Source organism: Barbus barbus (genome assembly GCF_936440315.1).
Source record: "Barbus barbus genome assembly, chromosome: 15".
In the NCBI taxonomy this organism is placed as follows: Eukaryota; Metazoa; Chordata; class Actinopteri; order Cypriniformes; family Cyprinidae; genus Barbus; species Barbus barbus.
The window spans coordinates 6,338,250-6,361,537 of NC_136743.1; the positions used below are offsets into that span (position 1 = coordinate 6,338,250).

At 35.0% G+C, this 23,288-nt stretch overlaps 1 protein-coding gene across 1 annotated transcript in view; it reads right to left on the minus strand.

Annotated features, from left to right (window-relative positions):
* Positions 1–23,288, minus strand: part of gpc5c (glypican 5c) — a 126,810-nt gene that overhangs the window by 20,781 nt on the left and 82,741 nt on the right. Inside the window, exons 7-8 of the mRNA XM_079434619.1 lie at positions 22,838–22,958; positions 4,067–4,196 (exon numbers count right to left, since the gene is read on the minus strand). Of these exons, the coding sequence (XP_079290745.1) occupies positions 4,067–4,196; positions 22,838–22,958 (251 nt within the window). The remainder of the gene's footprint in view (positions 1–4,066; positions 4,197–22,837; positions 22,959–23,288) is intronic.

Sequence of the window (23,288 nt, forward strand, 5' to 3'; positions counted from 1 at the left end):
TTTGTTAGTAACAGTATAATTTTGTTTTTTATAATTTACAACCCTTTCTCTGGCACTTAAGGCTCGTTCACACCAAAGATGATAACTATAACAATATCTGCACATTTTTAATAATAAATTTGATTCTGATTTTTTTCTCCAGCCAGTCAGAATCCAGATTTTAAAGAGCCAAGACATTTTAGCAGCAGACAAAATAACTGCAGCGCATGTTTATAATAAGCAAAATGTTAACATCCGTTGTAGTAATCATTATAGTTATCTTTCTTGGTCCGAACAATTCTTTACATGATGTTATAAGATTCCAGTGGTGAGCAATTTGTCTGTCCACACCAGCCGTGGCAAAATCAATCACAAATCACAGAAAAGGCCTTTTCACATTTGAAATAGTTAATTATGGGTCATTCTAAACCCTAGGAAATGGAGTCCTGGGTTTTCTTGATTCAAAAAATGTGCACAAGCAACAGGGATGACCGCAAGCTTGAGAATACTGTCAAGCAAAGCTGATTCAAACACTTGGGAGAGCTTCACAAGGAGTGGACTGAAGCTGGAGTCAGTGCATCAAGAGTCAACACGCTCAGACGTCTTCAGGAAAAGGGCTACCAAGCCACTTCTGAAACAGAAACATCGTCAGAAGCATCTTACCTGGGCTGTGGAGAAAAAGAACTGGACTGTTGCTCAGTTGTCCAAAGTCCTCTTTTCAGATAAAAGTAAATTTTGCTTTTCATTTGGAAATCAAGGTCTGGAGTCTGGAGGAAGACTGGAGAGGCACAGAATCCAAGCTGCTTGAAGTCCAGTGTGAAGTTTCCACAGTCAGTGATGATTTGGGGTGCCGTGACGTCTGCTGGTGTTGGTCCATTGTGTTTTATCAAGTCCAAAGTCAATGCAGCAAAGTCAATGCAGCCGTCTACCAGGAGATTTTAGAGCACTTTATGCTTCCATCTGCTGACAAGCTTTATGGAGATGCTGATTTCCTTTTCCAGCAGAACTTTAGCACCTGCCCACAGTGCCAAAACTACTTCCAAGTGCTTTGCTGACCATGATATTATTGTGCTTCATTAGCCAGCCAACATGCCTGACCTGAACCCCATATGGAATCTATGGGATATTTTCAAGAGAAAGATGAGAAACAGTCAATCCAACAATCCAGACGAGCTGAAGGCTCAATAGTGTCTCAGCAGTGCCACAGGCTGATCGCTTCCATGCCACTCCTCACTGATGCTGGAGTTTGTGCTAAAGGAGCCCCGACCAAGTATTGAGTGCATAAATGAACATACTTTAAAGAACTTGAACTTTTCTGTTTTGCAAATCCTTTTTTTGATTGATCTTAGGAAATATTCTGATATTTTGAGATACTGATTTTTCATGTATATATATATATATATATATATATATATATATATATATATATATATATATATACTGTATATTAGGGGTGGCACAGTACACAGATGTCATGGTTCGGGACGTACCTCGGTTCGGGGGTCACGGTTCGATACGATTTTGGTACAACAGAAAAGAAAAAAAAAAAGATCTACTATGCTCAGTTTCTTTTCATTTATTTTGAACAGACAGTAGTGCAAATTAAAAAAAAATCCACCTAGATGTGAAAATACTAAATATTATTACATGTTATATATATATGACAGTAAGTGTTTACAGTTGATTCTGCTGGTATAAGCACCAACCATTTTTTTAAACAGGCTCCTATGTCTAGGTTCAGTAATTTTAGGTCCTTTTCTATGCGATTAAAATGAAATAACTGAACATAAATATAGGAGTCTGCTAAAAATGCTACTTTAAGTGCCATCTGAAAAAGAGACTTTTGCATCTGAACTCTTCACATATGTATATATATATATATATATATATATATATATATATATATATATATATATATATATATATATATATATATATATATATATATATATATATTAGGGGTTTAACGGTCAGATTAATTATTTCCAATAAGTTTAAATAGATTTTTACCTTTTATGGGCATTTTATGGGCTCTTTAAGGGGAAGTCGTGGCCTAATGGTTAGAGAGTCCGACTCGTAATCCAAAGGCCGGCATGGATTGTAGGTGGGGGGAGTGAATGTCCAGCGCTCTCTCCACCCTCAATACCACGACTGAGGTGCCCTTGAGCAAGGCACCGAACCCCCAACTGCTCCCCGGGCGCCGCAGCATAAATGGCTGCCCACTGCTCCGGGTGTGTGTTCACGGTGTGTGTGTGTTCACTGCTGTGTGTGTGCACGTTGGATGGGTTAAATGCAGAGCACGAATTCTGAGTATGGGTCACCATACTTGGCAGTATGTCACTTCACTTAATTTTTTACTTTTATAAAGCCTTTTTTTTCTGAAAGTGTGCATCACATTTTAAGTCAGTTTTTTACATTTAATGAGTCAATAAGACATTTGGGCTGTTGCCAAGCAAATTAAGTCAGTATCATCTTTGCAATGAAGAGGAAACGTCGAAGTTGCATCTGAATGGCATTAATCGAAGGAACCAAACAAAAGCGATACAAACTTCTGGGTTGGCCTACAAAAATACGCCATCACTGCAGCGCTCTATTATAGACCTCCATGATTGTGGCAAGTTTAAGGCCGAAAGGTGCTGTTCAAACTGTTTAAATGATAAGAGGACCTGTTAAAAATTTCAGACGATTGTTTCTAACAGCCATTTTTGACGTTGAAGTCACAGATAGTATGTTTGAGGTACAAATCTGATAAGTACACTGCCATAACAGCTGGTCTTACTGTCTGAGAGACGCGATCAATGCTACAGGCGTCAGAGGTTTTAAAGTGGGACCTGTGGCCTTTGGAGAAATTCAGAGTGATGGATGGCCATCATTCTTCATATCTAGCCTCTTCTCCCAAACAATTTTGCTCTCATTGACCTTGTCTCTTTCTACCCTGGAATGGTTTTCAGCTGGTGATAAAGGGACGCCCTCTCTTCTTCCTGTACTCTGTTTTTTTGATGTGTGGCACCCTGGAGCGCTAACCGCAGATTAGGGGAAATGGGTGCAGGAGAGCAAGATGGCTGCCGGAGGGCCCAGCGGGGTGATTTTAGTGATGAGTGAAGATTGGGTTTCAAAGTGATCGAGAAACACTACACAGACAAGGTCTACGGTGAACCCCAGGAAAAAGACGGGGGTGTGGAGCCGTGGGTCATGTGTTACGGCTCTGAGCAGAAAAGAGAGGCCATTTAGTGGCCATTTTAGCGATGATGGAATGGCAGGTAGCACCTCAGCACCTGCGTTTGAGACAGTCAGAGGAGGTCATTCAATCTCTCTGTACCCCTGGGTGGTCTTTGTGGTCATTTCAACACCCGAGTATACAGATGACATAACGTGCTGCTTTTTGTGAGGTCTCCAAAGTTCCTTCTGGGAATCAGTTTGGCCCTAAAATTATTTTCCATACAAGTACTTACACTAACATTACTAATCCTAACACATCTTGAATAATACTTGGATAAAAATATCTTTTAGCATTCCCATTCATCTCAAGGTCAGTCGCTCGGCTGGAGCAGGATTCCAAAAATATGCAATTTGAAATCTTCCATCTTCCACAGAGAGCCAGTTACTGGAGTTAATTACATGTGACTAATCACTTTGAAGCTTCAGGAAAATGACACTGATTAGCTGATGGCACACCACAAGAACACAGACAGGCCCAAATCCATTACTAGCGACTATACTGAGCTGTGATGTTAATGCCAGCAGATAAATATAATATAATGAAAATAAAATGACCACAAGCATTTGAAATATAGTCAACGTTAAACTGATAAGTCAATAAAATAATAATATATTTATTTATAGATGAAGATTTAGAACTATTGATCAAGATTTAGACCTAAACTAGATGGTGTAGTTATGCCATCCACCAGCAGGGGTTAACTGGGGTCATGCTAACCAGCCAAACCAAAACAACATGTAGTTTCATCGCTCATCAGAGGTACCCTTCAGGAAACATGGTTTCACGAGTAAGACAAGCACAGCATCGAACCAGTACAAACTAGCCATGGAAGCCCAGATGTAGGTGAGAGTTTGTTTGTTAACTCACTGGGAGATGCCACAGACTCTCCAGAACCTTCACAACCGTCCTCATCATCACATTCACCACTGCTCTCTCCACTTCCTGTCTCGTCCCAGGACTCCTTGTGTCCCACACCAGGCATGATCTCTTGGATTTCCTAAAAAAAAAGAAAAGAGAAAAAAAATCAGGTTTTATGCTATTTATCAGTATTAAATGTAGACATGTTTACACTACACATAGAACAAAATCAGATACATCCAAATCTGAACAAGTGACAGTGTGTACTGGAATAAACAAAAAGATTTGTCAATGAGCAAATTTTAATTACAAAAGTAATGAAGACGTTCTGGAAGCTGAGTGCTACTGTATATATATATATATATATATGTATATACTTCTTTTATATTAATGATATTTTCATTCAGCAAAGCTTCAATACATTATATTTCTTATTAAAAACAGATCTTTTTCAAATCTCTATTCATGGAAGAATTCTAGGTGGGGAAAATGTTTTATCATGGTTTCCACAAAAATATCAAGCAGTATTAACTTCAACACTGACAATAATAAAAAAAAAACTGGAGCACCAAATCAGCATATTAGAATGATTTCTGAAGGATCAGGTGACACTCAAGACTGAAGTAATGGCTGCTGAAAATTCAGCTTTGCCATCACAGGAATATTTGTTTTTTAACCGAGTGCAGTTTTGACAAAAGGAAATTCAGATATGATGTGCTCAACAAACTGTTTTTAATTTTGGACATTGTTTGGATAGTTGTTTCACTTCTTAACCATCTACCAGAGGGTTAACCGACAGGTCTGGCCCAGGCATATCTGCGAACAAAGGGAGTCTGGCATTTCTAAATCAAGCCTCCAGCACTGGGTTCGGGCCAGAGCTGCTCCATAGGATGGGTGAAACTGGTTTTCTATAGCACAAACAAAGATATTTTTAACCTACACACACAAACTATACATACAGTAGAGCCAAATACTCTCAACTTGGGAACAAACAACATTTTATATCATTCACTCAACTTTTCATTCAAATTATATTAAAAATACATCACAGAGGCATTTTCACTAGTGGTCCCAGACTTTTGGACCTCACTACAGGCCTATATCCAGTCAAATCCACTCCACTGCCATATTAATCTTTCCACTGACATTTCATTTTAAGAGTTTCCTTCTCGTTCAGTACAAGATTTTGAGCCTAGCAAGGTAAAGCATTTAATTTTAATCTTTCGCTACCTGCTGAGGACTAAATGTCAAAACACACTCCATATATACAATTCCTTGAAAGTCACTTTGCACAGAAGTGTCCACTGGGGAAATAAATGTCAATGCAAAGGTCAAACTCACATGACCCATTAACCTTTGAGTCAGCACAATCAGGAGCAGGCAGGCTGCACACGCTCGCCGTGACCTTTCACCCTCTGCCCAGGGCTTACGAGTCAGCTGGAGACGTGAAGCTATAGATAAATATAGCAGGTTGGCCAGGAGCTAGACAGACAGATAAATATATAGACGATATTAATGGACAGTAATGACAACGGCTCCACACACGTGGTTCAAACCTCACAGCTTGGCTGTCTAACTTTGTTCTGACAAAGCACAGGGACGCCTTTCAAAAACGGCCACGTGCAGATTAATGCAAACCCAGAAGATCATTCGTAACCTTGACTGGCGCTCTGAGGAAAGTGTTTCAACGCTGTAAATGCACAAACAAGCACAAACTCAAACCTTTTCTGTTCCTTATTAATGACCTCATATGGAAGCACTGATTTCATTAATATCAGGACTGTTTTAGGTTTTTTTCCAATCTGACATGCCTAATTGAATTGCAAAGCCACAAACACAAAAACCACTGAAGTAACTTTTCCAAAAACATATGAGAGTCATGAAGCTGTATTTCTCATGTGTTGTTATTGTTAAATAACCAACTAAAACTATTAAAAATATTTTTTGTTAACCTAAAGATGAAATAAAATACACTATAAACATTAGATGAAAAACTTTAAGAAAATAGAAAATTAGAAAAGTCACATTGGCACCTAACTGAAATAAAACAAGTTCAAGTCAAAGTACTAAAATTACTTAAACTAAAGCCAAAATAAAAATAAAACTTAATAGAAAAAAAAAAAAAAAAAAATCACAAAAACTAATATTAAAATGAAAATATGAATAAATACTATAATAGTATATCAATAATGGTTTAATAACGAGTGTTTTTAATTGGACATTTTCTTGATTTACAACAACTTTCTGTGAGAGTCTAAATCAAAGCATTGTAAATCATTTGCAAACATGTACAGTCTTCATCAGTGGTTATCATCTGCTTCAGAATCCAGATTTCAAATTGCAATCAAGCACTGTAATGGTTTATCGTGCAAAATATATGCATTAATGCATTAAAATTGCATAATTATGCACAATTATTAATATAACATAGATTGGATAAGAAATTTTGAAGTGATGAATCTGATTTAAATTTGAAATTAACAACAAAATATTCAGGAAAATAATAATAAAGCTTATTTTATATTCAAGAAAAAAAAGTAGGTGGCAAATGCAAATATTAACTCCTATATAATCATATTACATGGTTACTGGAAGCTATGATTTGTATTTACCTTCTATTTTTTTCCACTGCTGATCGTGATATTATTAAAAAAGCCCTGTGATGCCAAACCTATTCCTGTATGCTAATCTATTTTATTGGTAGGTACATAGTACTCCTGCATTGAGAACATGCTCTGCTGCACTATCAATAGACATAATACACACTCGCTCAGCCCGACACAAACACACACCTCATCACCCCCAGCATAATGAAACATATAATGGAAAACAGGATTTCCTCTGCTCTATGGAAATAAAAGAATTGGATGTACTACACAAACACACTCCAACACTGTTTCCCAGCCAACATGATTTTAGTGGAACTGATTGTGATTTCACACAATCAAGAAATGTGCAACACAGAATTATACAACACAGTCTTTCCTAGCTGAGTAACGGAATAACTTTTGTTAACCAAAAAGAGAAGATTGAGTGGCTGTTTACACATGACGCAGTCTTGCATTTTTGCAGAATTCTTAATAGAAACGTCCCAAACAAAGCTTAAGTTTATTCTCAATATAAACAGACAAGTGACATTCTGAGCGGGAAGCTCTTCATCTGACTATTCTTCTTTATAGGACTATTAAAGCCATGGATAATTACCAGAAAGAACACAGCTGTTGTTGAAAAGAAAATGCTGTTTCTCAAACAACTGAGAATTGAACCAGTTTGAAAGTGCACAATGATATTCATATTGAAATCATAACACACTACAATAATTCCTGAAGAAATGCAGTCACTGGGTTTCAAGTAAATATGACATGACATGCAATTTGGTGAGTTAATAATAACCAAACTATCCACAGATGCAAGGTACTACTCAATACTAACTGAACATTGTTTACACCTATTTGTTTTTATTCAAATTGTATGTCAAGCAAAATGTTGCCTGTTCTACACAAGTTTGCTTAATTGAATCATTTGGAAATATTCAGGGTTATGCAGTCATAACTATGAGCACATCAGCATTATGAACACCCACATTTATCCTCCAAACAATAATATGAAGTCGGTGTTTACCAATCATAATGGAGGCCATTTACATACAAACAAAAACAGCCCATATAAAAAGGTCAGAAGTGGGTAGAAAATGTTCATTCAAAACTAAAAACAGCATTAGAAGTGGACTTAAAATGCTACAAAAAACTAGAATATGATATTTCGGTAACAATTTATTTTAGGGTCTCTTAACTAGTTGCTTATTAGTATGCATATTACTAGAATATTAGCCATTTATTAGTAGTAATAAGCACATATTATTGCCTTACTCTACATGACCTTATTCTACATCCGTAATCCTACCCAATACCTAAACTTAACAACTCCCTTACTAATTATTAATAAGCAGCAAATTAGGAATTTATTGAGGGAAATGTCATAGTTAATAGTGAATGTGTTCCCTATTCTAAAGTGTTACCGACATTTCAAATGTTACTCTGAATCAGTATAAACCAAATAAACTTGAAGACATCACCCCAAGCATTCCTACAAAAGAAATGTGCTTAAATGCGCAAAAATAATAACTAATCAAGTTATGTAAACATATTTCCTCTTCTCTGCTTCATAGTCCATTAGGCCCAATAAAAGTCAACCACAGTTTATAAACAAGTCTCGGAAACCAATATTTTTGATCAAAGCCCTTAAAGACCAATTACCCTTGCAATCATGCAAAGTAGTCAAATGAATAATTTAATTACATATGCGTGTATTAATGGACTGGCTGGCAGTGTCGTGACTGAGTCAGCAAACCTACAGAGATCTCTACCAATACGGACAGAGTCTAAAACACATTAAATAGAGAGGGCTCTGGACTCATTTCCCGCTAAAGCTCTCTAATTAGACACACTATAAAGAATTAATTAAAGAATGGAAGACTGCAGTGACCATGGTTACAGTTTATTAACTGGCTGCTGAAGGCCCAGCTATTTCAGCCTCTCTTTCTAATTCTGTAAATGACAAACAACACACATTTTTTGAACTAGAAATGCCAAGGTTGACACGTTAGATTGAGATTGATTAAATGTGTTTAAACTTTGTTTCACAAACTGAAAGCCAAGTCAAAATAACCGTTTATGGCAATCAACAGCGTATGAGATTAACCTTCTGAACCTGGAATATTCAAAATAGATAACCTATAGTACATTTAGACCTTGGATAAAAGTCTCTGCTAATAAAGTTAATGGAAACTGTGCTTCTTAGACCAGGAGATCTAAATTATTACAGACCTGAAGATCAAACACCTTACGAGTGTTTTTGAGTATGGCTACCAGGGCTGTGCAAAGATGGAAGTCACATGGGACATCTAACTCACACTTTACATACTCCATAAGACAGATAGTGTAAGGGGAGTTCAATATGCAACTAAAAGCATCGCTTGTGTGTGTCCCTCTCTTCCTGTTCACAAACGATCACAGCCAAAATTCACATCCTAAGAGAGCAACAATCACAGCAAGTCCAGACATCTGCTCAAAGATGTTTCCAAAGTCAGATCGGACAGCCTCCAGTTTAAATATTGCAATGGGGAATGTTCCTGCAAGGGTCACTACTGAGACAAGTTCATTTGAACATTTAGATGGACGGTTTTTTTGTTTTTGTTTTTTTCCCACTGCAAAAAAAAAATATTAAAAAAATAAAACTTCTTACATGATGTTGCCCATTGAAAATCTCTGACCATCCTTACTAAAATGTATGTTAGGCTCACAATTTTACATTTAGACTTAAAACAAGAATAATAAAGCTTAATTCTAAATGCACAGTAAACTACAGTTAAAAATTTGGGCTGGTATGACTTTTTCTAAGTGAAAGAAGTTTCTTATGTTCACCAAGCCTGCATTTATTTAAAAAAAAAAAAAAGCAGTTAACAGTAATATTGTGAAATATTTTTACAATTTAAAATAACTGTTCTCTATTTGAATGTATTTTAAAATGCAATTTATTCTTGTGACGGCAAAGCAGAATTTTTGTGCTGCTTGTTTGTTTGCTTATTTATTTATTTATTTAGTGGAAACCATTATTCACTTTTTTGTTCAGGATTCAGTGATGAATATAAAGTTCAAAACAACAGCATTTATTTGTTTTAAAATTGTCTGTAACGATGTAAAAGTCTTTGCTGTCGCTAATGTGTCCTTACCAATTATATAATTTAAAAAAAAAACATTTGATGCCAAACTTTCTTCTTTTTTTCAAAAACAGAAATCTAATTTTGCTTAAGTAAATCTTGTTTAAAACAAGTTTCATTCACTCCAAAATGAGAAAAAACAAATCTGATTGTGAATATTTTTCTTGCATGTTGCAAGGTTTTTTTTATATTTTTGTCACATTGATCACTCTTGCCCATGCAAACATCTGATTGGTTAAAAATAGCTATAAACTAAGTGAAAATTCAGCTTGTCATTTCCTTATCCTCTTTCCTTCTACTCATTATGTATAAAATGGGAAAAAGACAAAAAAAAAGAAACAAGCATACAAACCATCAAACTAACAAAAAACAACTAAAGTAGGTTTTGTTTAGCTGGTAAAAGTCACTTTGACAGATTGAAGGAATCATGAACGTTAAAAAAAACTACATGAAATCCAATCTGACCGTTTATACTTTCCAAACCTGATTTTAATCGGATTTCAAACCACATACAGATGTGGTTTGGATCAGGGTTGTAAACATCAGATTTCATGTCTGTTTTGGTTTTTCATTTTGACTACAAAAACCAGGCTTGAGTCAGTAAATTGAAAACAAAATATGCAATTTACTGCCTGTCTGAACAAAGCTGGTGTAAAAAGTTATTTGTCCAGTTTTTAAATGACCAGTTTATGAATGATCTCATTGTTCAGGTGCTAAAATAAGTCATATATAGGCTCAGAGAGGTTCACAAACTGGATGCATGAGAACGGAAATAACGTCTCTCTTTTCCACTACGGAATCATCCAAACACAAATCAGCAGTGGTGGAAAGAGTACTGGAAATTTGTACTTAATTACAAGTACTGTTACATTGCTGAAATGATACTCAATTACAAATAAAAGTACTGGTGTCAAAACAGTACTTAAGTAAAAGTACACAGTACTCTTCTCAAAACTCAGAGTACTAGTTACTAGTTACTTTTTAGCCAGCTATATTTAATGAATTACCAAAAAACATTCATTCATATCATAGATCTATGTTTTGGATAATAGCTATTTTGAACAAAACCTACTTTTATCTTATTGACAACGTATGTGAATTAGTGGTCATGATGATACAGGAATTTCTAACTTCAATACCTTGAAACATGTCAATATTAAAGTACCCGTTATCCAGAAGTTGCAACTGACTTCAGTGTTGTGATGTATTTCCAAGTGAAATGGAATATTGAATAAAGGGTGGGGCTTTATTGTGGTGCACCACCGCTCCACCTCTTGCTCATAGCAGATTCACGGTCGGGGTAGGAGTGGTTAAGAATATCTGCTTCTTTTATTATGCCGATATGTCTTGCCGATAAGAGGAATACGTTAACTCACATGTGCTCAGGGTGTGCTAGTGATTAGATCGTGTCAGCAGTGTGGCTCATTCTTGAAGCAAAGTTTTGTCTGAATGATGATTAGATTCACTCTTTTGGATCGCTGCATTTAATCTTGTACAGAATGACGTGTTCGGGCAGCAGCGGCATTATTGGTCCGTTTAGATCTCTTTATTGGCTACTGAAGTTTCGTCAAAGGTTTGAATATCAATTCAAATTGTGGGCGTACTCAGTAACGAACTATGATTTAAAAGTAACAAAGTAGATTATTTTTGTTTAATTTGTACTTAAGTATGAGTAAAAATAAAGCTTTAAAAATATACTCAAAAAGTACAAGTACCCGAAAAAACTACTTAATTACAGTAACGTGAGTTGTTGTAGGCTAATTCGTTACCTCCACCACTGCAAATCAGGTACATAGTCTGTCAGTTTTCAATGCACCAACTCCCAAAAATATACAATAAACTTAAAAGACCTCATCCACTCAAACACACAGAGGTCCAGTGGAATGCACAAGATTAAATTCCTTCCCATGTGTCTTAAACTTTTTATTCACTGCAAAGCCTGGGTTTCCAGAGTGACCGTTTCTCTGGTAAGAGCAGGTCGAGGTGTGTGTGTGTTAGTGGCTAATAGCTCATGCTGCTTTGTTGAACAAACCCCAGCAGGGCTCAAGAAAACACATTCCAGGAGTTAATGACCAAAATGAGGGTAAAATATTGCATATTTACCACACAATGGCATCCAGAGAGAGAGAGAGAGGGAGTGTAAAAGGAAGAGAGACAGACAGAAAGAGGGAAAGAGAAAGCGATCAGGTTTATAAATCTGTGTGAGAGAAGGACAATAGCTCACTAGAGAGCTGACAAACATGCAAGAAGACATTCTTAAGACATTAAAGGCAACAGAGCAGCAGTGTGTGTGTGTGTGTTTGTGTGTGTGAGGCCAAGCTTTCTTTCTCACAACTCCCTGAAGAGGGTTTCTGCTGCTTAGGTTGAGCTCTGTGCTCTCATGAACACACACACACACACACTCAGGCAATGTGCGTACTGAAGTTTACAGTCCCACCCCTACACAGCCAGACTCCATCACCTCATGAGGACCAGAACAAGAAACTGCTGACAGAAAGATGGAAAGAGACAGACAGACAGATAGTCAGACAAAAGTGACAGAGAGAAGCAGAAAAGAGAGACATACACTACCGCTCAAGAGTCTGAGGTCAGTAAGATTTGTTTTAAAAGAAATTAATACTTTAATTAAACAAGGATGCATTAAATTGATCAAAAGTCACAAAAAAATTATAATGTTACAAAATAGTTCTATTTCAAAGCCTTTGAACTTTCTAGCCATCAAAGAATGACGGACAAAAATGTAAGCAGCACAATTGTTTCAAACACTGATATTAATAAGAAATGTTTCTTGGGCAGCAAATCAGCATAGTATTATGATTTCTGAAGGATCATGTGACACATAAGTAATGATGCTGAAAATTCAGCTCTGCCATCACAGCAATAAATTACATTTTAAAATATATTCAAACAGAATCCAGTTATTTGAAATAGTAATAATATTTCACAATATGTCTGTTTTTACAGTAGGCTATTTTTGATCAAGTAAATACAGTCTTAGCAAACATAAGACACCTCTTTCAAAAAATATAAAAAATCTTAATCAACCCCCAAATTATTTTTTTTAAAAAATGTAAAAGACAAAGTGTGCTAAACTGTGTTTTTTAGATTGTATAATATTTTAGTATTTATATACTTTTATAGTATACGTATATTATTATTTAAACTAAGTTAACTTTTTTCAATCTTCAGTTTACCATTTTTATTTTTAAGGTTTAATTTATTTTTGGTTTTAATTTTTATTTCCTGTTAGTTATTTTAGTGCTTTAGGCAACATTTCAAATTTTCAATTTCAATTAACAACTATACGTTTTAGTTTTAAAGTATTAGTTTTTAAGTTTTAGTTAACAGTAATAAACCTGTTGCGAAAGAGCTAGTGTGAAAGAAAGAAAGAAAGAAAGAAAGAAAGAAAGAAAGAAAGAAAGAAAGAAAGAAAGAAAGGAGGAGTGACAAACAGGAGTGTGCACATCATTAGAAAGAAAGAAAGAAAGAAAGAAAGAAAGAAAGAAAGAAAGGAGGAGTGACAAACAGGAGTGTGCACATCATTATGAAGGCCACAGAATGCCCTCTCCTTCTTTCGGCTGCATTCTTTCGCTCTGAGCTTCACGTCTCCTCTCCAGGACAAACAGAGCTCTGCGTCTGGCGTGGCACAGCGCTCATGTCAGTGACCTCCTCCCCTGAAGGAAAAGGGATTTCACAGACATCAGAGCGCCTGGCAAACGCGCTCATATTTTCCGTGGACGCAGAGGACGTGCTGCTCGAATGGAGCTGGTAGGGAGTCATGGTTTCACATGTATAGTACTATGAAATAACGTCCAACGGACAGTAAAAGAACATGATAAATCACTGTCAGGAGCGATCTGTGAGCCATCAGGCATGTGATCAAACTAGATAATTATCTAAGAACCACTGAGAACGAAGCTGTAGGGATTGAACAAGAATAACGAGACAAAAATGAGACTAGAAAAAGTTTAGTGCAGATGAGATGGGATGGGATGAGAAGAGGTGAGATGCAATGAGGTGACAAGGAGAGAGAGAAAAAGATTATAGGAGACTAGAGGAGAGGAAGTGAAGTCATCCGTCCTGTTGTGTTCACATGTTTGTGTGATTCAAGATTTCTCATACTGCTGTCCAGAACATCAGAACACGACTTTACAAAACAGAGAGAGAGATCAGATGTCCATCTAAATGCTTTTGATTCTTTTTACATCCACACAGACATTACACAAAGCAATAATCCACGAGAGGCCACAGCACTTACATATTGTTGCTGGTTTGATTGCTTGTATTGTCCTCATTTGTAAGTCACTTTGGAAAAAAAACATCTGCTAAATGATCAAATATAAAATGTAAATGTATATTGATTCTGAATATGATTAATCTGATCAGAATTGAAATCTTTTATAAAATAGTTGAGAAACTAAGTTTGTCTAAATAAACATCTATGAATTCAATGATCATATGAGATGCAAGAGAGAAAAAAGACTATTCTTCATAGATTAAATTAATAACACATTTACATTTATATATTTTCATTTAGCAGCAGCTTTTATCTAAAGTGATTTGCAAATGAGTTGACCAGGCCAGCACAGGCTAGAACTGATGAGTCAGTGCAAAACATGCATTAGTTATTTAATTGCTCACAGCTTCCAAACACTCACAGCTCAATATTAAAGCAATAAGCCAAGAGAGCCCATGCGTTCAAGCAGCTTTACTACAGTTAAAGAGCGCTGTTAGGCATAACGCATCACAGCAAAATGATTTTATAAATCAAAGCAACTTGATTTGTTTGAAACATTTTCAAGCAACTGTGTAATATAATAATTTGTGTTTTCTGACAATTCGTTTTCTTACCACATTTGCATATACTGTAGCACAAATTTATTTTAAGAAAGTTAAATATTTTTATTGAACAAATGACAAAATGCTAATAAAAACTATTTTTTATAAAATTATGATAAAACTTGCATTCCTTAATAATATTAATCACACTAAACAATTATTTAACTTAGCCAACCAACTAACATACTTCATTAACCTTAATACAATGTAAATAAGGTTTGTAAATAAAACAAAGATTACTGAAGTACGTTTTGCAAGAAAATACCATTTCAATTTTTCTACTTCAAAAATTCACATATAATTCAATTTGTTAATCACCATTTATTTGTAAATACTTGTAAAATTTACTTGTAATGTCTGAGTGAAAATTGTTCCAAAGTAAATCCTACACCAAATTATTTGTGTGTGCTTTTTACAGTGTATTCTGCTCACTGATATGAATTCAGCTGATGTGTAGTCACTGGTGTGCATATATCAATCACGTGGCTCATGCAATCACTGTTTTATCTTCACTGGACTGTTGTTGTTGACATTATGCCCAAAGTGAAGTCAGATATGTGACAGGCAGTGAGTGTTCAGTGAACTCTTTACAGAGCTGTAGATCTCTCTACCCACTTCAAACAGTGTGTTCTGTTCTCCCTGAGGCCTCAGACAAGAGACGAGGCTTTGATACAGAAAACCACTATACCGCGGTCACACACACCTGATACCCTGCTAGTAGAGAAGGGACTGTTGAGAAAAAAAAAGAGGTCAAGTGATAAACCAGAGTAAATGGTCAACACACACACAGTTGACCTCAATCAGACAAATTACTAAAATAATTAACACTGCAAATGGTGTGTGTGCGTGAAAGCATTGTGTGATATGGATAAAGACATAGTTCATTGATGTCTTCGTTTATTCACCTCATGTCATTTACAAACCGGTATGACAATGTCATTTCCCACTGATGCAATTGAATTAAATGCAAAAATGACAAAAAACACCATAAATGCAGTCTATATGACTCGTTCACTAGATTTCAAGTGAAGATATTTACATTTAAGAACAGACCAAAATTTAAGTGGATATTCACAAAAAGCTTTCACTGCTCTGAAGTGCCTAATTTTCATGCTTATAATTTGAATACGTGCATAGTAAAAATTTTAATAAAGACTAAAGAGTTCCTCACACAAAGATATTCATGGACCATTTTTATGGTGGTTTTATGAGTATTTTTGGAGCTTTACAGTCCCTGGTCACTACTTATGTTCATTGTTTGGAAAGGAGCAGCTCACTAAATTACTCCTTTCATGTTCCATGGCTGAAAAGAATAAGTCATACAGGTTTGGAATATGAGAGTGAAACACTTACAAAAGAATTTTCATATTTGGATGAGCTATTAATTTAATTGATGTTGTAGCTCTAGAGCAAAATCCACCCAAATGTACTGGCAGTCCAAACAGGGCAGCCAGTGCATTTAATATGTTTTCTGTACTGCAGTAAAGCAGACTTCCTGTACAGCAGGTGTTAGAGAACAGTAGTGCCGCAGGGTCAACACAAGCCCGTTCTGATACTCTAAAAGTGAAAAGCACATTTACACTCATGAGTGTGATGACATGCTGTATGTGTGCTGAAAAGCGAGCACAGAGATGCTATTGTGTCTCCCCACCCAAAAGCAGCTGTGTCGCTGGCCTGTCCTCCAGATTCCTGTCGGGATATTTACGGGGAATCAGACACATTTATTGAGCTCTAACGGGAGGGGTGGGCCACCGGTGACCTGAACTAGGCATCAGACCACGGCTGGGTTGTTTCATGTGTAGTTTAACATCCACAGAGGGAATCTGACATTTCATTCGACTAATATATATATATATATATTGTACAATCAGTATTTTTGTCTTAATTTTCAGTAAAAATATCCATCCATGGAGGAGGAATGCTGCCTATGACTGCAAGAACACCATCCAGGGCCAGGGCATTGAAAATGGGTTGTGGATGGGTATTCCAGCATGAAAATGACCCAAAATACACGGCCAAGGCAACAAAGGAGTGGCTCAAGAAGAAGCACATTAAGGTCCTGGAGTGGCCTATAGCCAGTCTCCAGACCTTAATCCCATAGAAAATCTGTGGAGGGAGCTGAAGATTTGAGTTGCCAAACGTTAGCCTCAAAACCTTAATGACTTGGAGAGGATCTGCAAAGAGGAGTGGGACAAAATCCCTCATGAGATGTGTGCAAACCTGGTGGCCAACTACAAGAAACGTCTGACCTCTCTGATGGTCAACAAGGGTTTTGCCACCAAGTACTAAGTCAAGTTTTGCGCAGGGGTCAAATACTTATGTGACTCATTAAAATGCAAATAAATGTATAACTTACAAATATAGCATTTTTTGCTGCTATTGTGTCTCTCACTGTTCAAATAAACCTACCATTAAAATTATAGACTGATCATTTCTTTGTAAGTGGTAAACGTACAAAATCAGTAGGAGATCAAATAATTTTTTTCCCCACTGTATGTGGAAATCTCAATATTATATGAAATTTTGCTTCTCAAATGCATTTACCTATTTTTAAGTACTTTAATGTTTAATATTTACTAAGTAGATAAAACATATTTAGGAAATCTTTCGGGTGGAAAAATACCGATTAAGATCAGTAAGAAAATACATATTAATAATATTTAATAATATTTAAAGTTGTTTTATTGTTTGTAGATTAGGAAACACTTATCAGTACTGAACCAGAATTATTTGTGACATTTTATTGCTTCACCAAATATGCAGGATTTCAGAAGCATTTTAATACATAAACCTGCAGTGTACTGTAAGTGAAACTATCTGAACTGCAATTTATTGCCCAAATGCAGGAAATGGCTGTCTGGAGAACTAGCAAAGTTACAAACAATGAGTGCAGCCAGAAATGAGCTTAAACTGTGGGCTAAGGTGGAGACCAGCCCATCTGAGATGAATCTGGATTGAAGGACTCCAGACATTCTGCAATGTTCACAAACAAATTAGTGTGGGTGGATCCCAACTCTTCAGCAGCTATCCTAAAATATCAATACGAGGAGAGCAACATCACCAAAGTCAGGGATGGTCAGAGTTGTAAGGGTGAAAAACTGCTTAGGTCAAACCAGACTTCAGTTTAATGCACTGTGATTATCAGTGTCAACTGACTACTGTAACGAGATAATGAGTAACCAAAAATGCTAAATGTATCACTGAATGGCAGTTCCATCTTTCTGTCATGAACGCAACACAAGAGATGCAAAGAATAGGTCATTGATAATGGTTTCAAACAACACAAATAGTGCAAAAGAATGAACAGCAGAGAAATAAAGCAAGAAGGAAAGAACAAAAGAAAGCAAAACTGCCAAAAGAAAGGAGCAAATGAAAGTTACAGAAAAAAAGTGTGATAGATAGAAGTGAAGAGCAAAAGAGAGATAAATAGACCAAAAGAAATAAAGAGTGAATGAAATAAAACAGCTAAAAGAAACAAAAAAGAAAAGGAATTAGAGCAAAATAAAGAAATAAAGAGAAAACAAAAGTGAAAGAAAAAGAGAGTGATAGAAATAGTCGAAGAGACTGAAAGAGAATAAGCAGATGAAAAAAGTGTGAGTGAAAAAAAGAAAGAAAGAAAGAAAGAAAGAAAGAAAGAAAGAAAGAAAGAAAGAAAGAAAGAAAGAAAGAAAGGGAAAGAGAAAGCAAAACAGGGAGCAAATAAGAAAGCGAAAGAAAGAAAGAAAGAAAGAAAGAAAGAAAGAAAGAAAGAAAGAAAGAAAGAAAGAAAGAAAGAAAGAAAGAAAGAGAAAGCAAAACAGGGAGCAAATAAGAAAGAAAGAAAGAAAGAAAGAAAGAAAGAAAGAAAGAAAGAAAGAAAGAAAGAAAGAAAGAAAGAAAGAAAGAAAGAAAGAAAGAAAAAGCAAAACAGAAAGCAAAAGAAAGAAAGAAAGAAAGCAAAACAAAGCAAAAAAGAAAGAAAGAAAGAAAGAAAGAAAGAAAGAAAGAAAGAAAGAAAGAAAGAAAGAAAGAAAGAAAGAAAGAAAGAGAAAGCAAAACAGAAAGCAAAACAGAAAGCAAGAAAGAAAGAAAGAAAGAAAGAAAGAAAGAAAGAAAGCAAAACAAAGCAAAAAAGAAAGAAAAAAAGAAAGAAAGAAAGAAAGAAAGAAAGAAAGAAAGAAAGAAAGAAAGAGAGGGAAAGAGAAAGCAAAACAGGGAGCAAATAAGAAAGCGAAAGAAAGAAAGAAAGAAAGAAAGAAAGAAAGAAAGAAAGAAAGAAAGAAAGAAAGAAAGAAAGAAAGAAAGAAAGAAAGAAAGAGAAAGCAAAACAGAAAGCAAGAAAGCAAGAAAGAAAGAAAGAAAGAAAGCAAAACAAAGCAAAAAAGAAAGAAAGAAAGAAAGAAAGAAAGAAAGAAAGAAAGAAAGAAAGAAAGAAAGAAAGAAAGAAAGAAAGGGAAAGAGAAAGCAAAACAGGGAGCAAATAAGAAAGCGAAAGAAAGAAAGAAAGAAAGAAAGAAAGAAAGAAAGAAAGAAAGAAAGAAAGAAAGAAAGAAAAAAAGAAAGAAAGAAAGAAAGAAAGAAAGAAAGAAAGAAAGAAAGAAAGAAAGAAAGCGAAAGAAAGAAAAAAGAAAGAAAGAAAGAAAGCGAAAGAAAGAAAGAAAGAAAGAAAGAAAGAAAGAAAGAAAGAAAGAAAGAAAGAAAGGTCATGTGGCAGAGTTGGGCAGACTGTTGCCACACAGAGCCTCAGGGGATTGTGGGAAAATCATCTTTTCTTCTGAAAGTCTTTCAGTGTCCGGCCTGATATTAGCATGACAAAAACAGCACTTGGCCATCCAAAAATGCCCTGTTTTCTGAACCCCTGCTCCTTTCAACTCTCTCGTTCTCTCTGTGTCACTCTCTCAGTTTCTTTAACCACATATTTCCCCATTCAAACCTCCAAAGTACCCAGGATCAATATTTCCATTCTCTTTCTCTGCGCTGAGACTGTAACACAGCAGATTCCTCTGGTGGTTTACTAGTCATAATCGGAATAGGAAATCAAATATTTCTGTTGAGAAATTCTCTTACCATCTGGGAAAAAGAAATTCATAACTTTATCAGGGTGAAACTGGGGTGAATATGAGAGAAAGAGACAACATAATTTTATGTTTTTCTCTTATCAGTCATTTTTTCATAAATGATTTAATTTCTCTGTTAGTTTAAAGGCAAGTTGGAAATAAACATTCTGATGGCTATCAGATATTACAAATATCAGTAATGGAACGGAAACAGTCAAAGCCAGAACAGTGAAATGGACTTTTGTTAATAAAATAATACCATGTTCTGTTCTACATGATATTTCTTGTGTATATTTCCTATGCAAGAAAATAATAATAATAATAAAACTTTAATGACAGTATTTTATCTTGAAAAATCTTGAAACAATTAAGTATTATTAAGTAGAGGATCAAAAAGAAATGTGTTCATCAAAAGAGTGAACGAAGAGTGAAAGAAAGATAAGGTGAAAGAAAAAATAGAGCAAAAGAAATGACTTGCTTCTGTATTTTAACAAAATACAATTTTTTCATAAAAAATATAAACAAATATAGTATATTATATTTTATATTATAATATAAAATATTTAACAAAATATATTAAAAAAATATTAGTAGTACCAATAATAATAATAATTTATTATAATTATTATTATAGTGCTGTTGTTATAAATTAATGTGTGTGTGTGTGTGTGTGTGTGTATCTATGTATGTACAGTATGTATATATGTATTTATTTATATTTATTTTCTAACATTCTGAAAATAACACCACATTAAGGTTTATTATTATTATTATTATTATTATTATTATTGATTAAAATTGATGCTTTATCTTAATGGAAAAAAGAGAATAACATACTAATACATAAACTGGAACCACTTCTAGATAACTCAATTCAAAATCAATTTATAGCTTATAATCACTTTGATGAACTGGATTATTTTCATAATAGTTCAAAATGAATACAAATTTCATATAATAGTGTTGATGACGCATGAGTTTGCCGTGTGAGTTAAAGCTGTTGTGTGTATACAGTATGTGTGTGTGTGTGTGTGTGTGTATTAGGCCATGATGTTCTCACCATTGTTTACTGATGCCACCGCAGTCAGATGACTCTGCACAGACTCAGTCTACAGCCCCTGCCAGTTTTCAATTCTTTACTTCCCATCAAAATCAGCCTTACTTCCACATGTGATATGTATAAACTCTCTTTCTCATCTCAGAGTCTGTACTGGATGCCGTTAATTAGGTGGAATTTCATCTGTTAGTTAATTTCGAAGAACATCAGAATCACTTTGATAAGCTGTTTAATTCACATCTGAAAAAGAACCATCTGCCCTTGTTTTCTGCCACTCTGTTAATGCATGACTGCTCTATCAGGTCTATCAGAATGAGAACAGAACATCACAAACAACAACAGGAAAAAGTTTCTGAACACATCAGCATATTTCTTCAACACTGCCTGATGTGATTAGCGCTGGAAAACTTGTGATTTCTTTTATCATACAAGTTCAATGCATGCAAAAACAAGAAACTTAATCACATACAATAAACAATGTTATTAAAAAAGGGCTCTGATTTGTAATAACTGATCACTTTTTTGAACAGCAGCTGAATTTTAGTAAAATAATACCATTTTCTATTCTACGTGATACGTCCTGTCTATTTCCTATTCAAGAATTTATTATTATTATTATTATTTACTACTACTACTCATAACAGAACAATCTTTGAAAAATTAAAAATACTACAGTGATAGTTCATAATTATTATTATTATTCACATTAATATATAGCAATAAAATTAATACTTTATCTTAACAGGTAATAGTGAATAATGTACTAATCAGCACATTTCTTCAGACTGCTTCCAGCAGGCCAACAACACTGTCTGATGTGATTATTGTTGGAAAAGGTTTTCTTTAATTGTAAAAGTTTGCAAAAACAGGACAATCAATCATATAACGTAAACAATTTACCACTTGTGGTCACTGAAAGTAATCACTAAGGTAGCGCCTTCCATAAACAACCTACACTGAAAGCACCCCATATCCCTTACAAAAAAATACTGTGCATGGTGGTAAAACGATGACGATATTTCAGTGAATACCATGGTGCTTCCATCATACCATGCTCAAAACTGCGGTATTCCCTGAGACACAGCTGATGGATATTCCTGAGCTCAAACAACACTCACATTGTGCAAAACGGGGAACTCGTGCATCATGGAGCAAAATTCAGCCAAGCAGAACCAGAAGATTATAACCCTGCTTCTGTTTACAAGTTTTAAGATCATCACACTCATCGAATTGACTTCTAATTTGGTAAAAAAAAAAAAAAAAAAAAGGATTATGTGAACATAATCTCCCAAATCAGAGTTTAGTCACTATGGTTGAATCTTTGAAATCACATACGGTACGGTAACACTTTAGCATATTACTAGTTGTTTATTAGCATGCCTATTATTAACATATTGGCTGTTTATTAGTACTTATAAAGCACATATTCTGCATGACCATATTCTACATCCCTAATCCTGTCCAATAACTAAACTTAACAACTACATTACTAACTATTAGCAAATTGGAAGTTTATTGAGGCAAAGGTCATAGTTATTGGTTAATGGTGAGAATTGGATCTTAAAATAAAATGTGATCTAACATATTTATCAATTAATCAATTAGTAATCCATTTTAAGCAATTACTAGTGATTGTTTTTTTCTTTTTAAAGTGATAGTTCACCCAAAAATGCATTTACTCATCCTCATGTCATTCCAAATCAGTGTTGTTTTAGTATCATTGAGATAATACTATCATTTTTAATAATAATAAATAAAAATGATACATTTTTAATCATTTTCATTTTTTCCATATTTGAATTTTTAAAAGTTTTAGAAATGTTGTTGTGTGTTGTTGTCTTTTCTGTCTTTACATATATAAAAAATCTTATCTTTATTTTAGTTGTAGTTTTAGTAATTTTATAACATCAAGAAGTCATCTTGTCAAATAGCTGATATAATTTGTTGTTTTTTTCTAACGTAATCTTCCTTATAAAATAAAGAAGATATGTTACAATACTTTTGTGTGTCACTGTAGAAAGGAACAAACAGGTTAGTAAATGAGTAAATGATCAGAGAATTTTGTATTTTTAGGTGAGCTATCCCTTTAAGATGTAGATGTAGTGTCACCAAATCATAATATTCCATACCATGTTGAAGAGCTCGAGTTTGTTTTTGACATCCATGAGCATAGGATCAGCACCTCTGACCCTCACTTCTGGATTCTGTCTTTGAGCACGAACTCCATTGCCCACCACTCTTGCAGTATAACTGAGAGAAAGAGAGGGAGAAAGACAAAAACATTAAGAGACCAGCTGTTATTTTCACCATGAAGCCCCATCAGAATTAACTTATGGTTGAGGTCCCTTGGAAGCTTAAATCGTCAATCTACTGTTTGGCTTTACCATGACTAGCATTCTGTCCTGACAGCTTAGAGGATCAATACAGCCTTTACTTCTAGATCCCCTGCCAGAAATTAGACATTATAAAGTCTAATTGTTGGTGTGTGTGCTGTCGGAAGGGAGGGGACGTTACATTTGAAAATATTGATGAGACAGTGGGGGAGAAAACACTGCTTTAGAATAATAATAGAGAAGATAG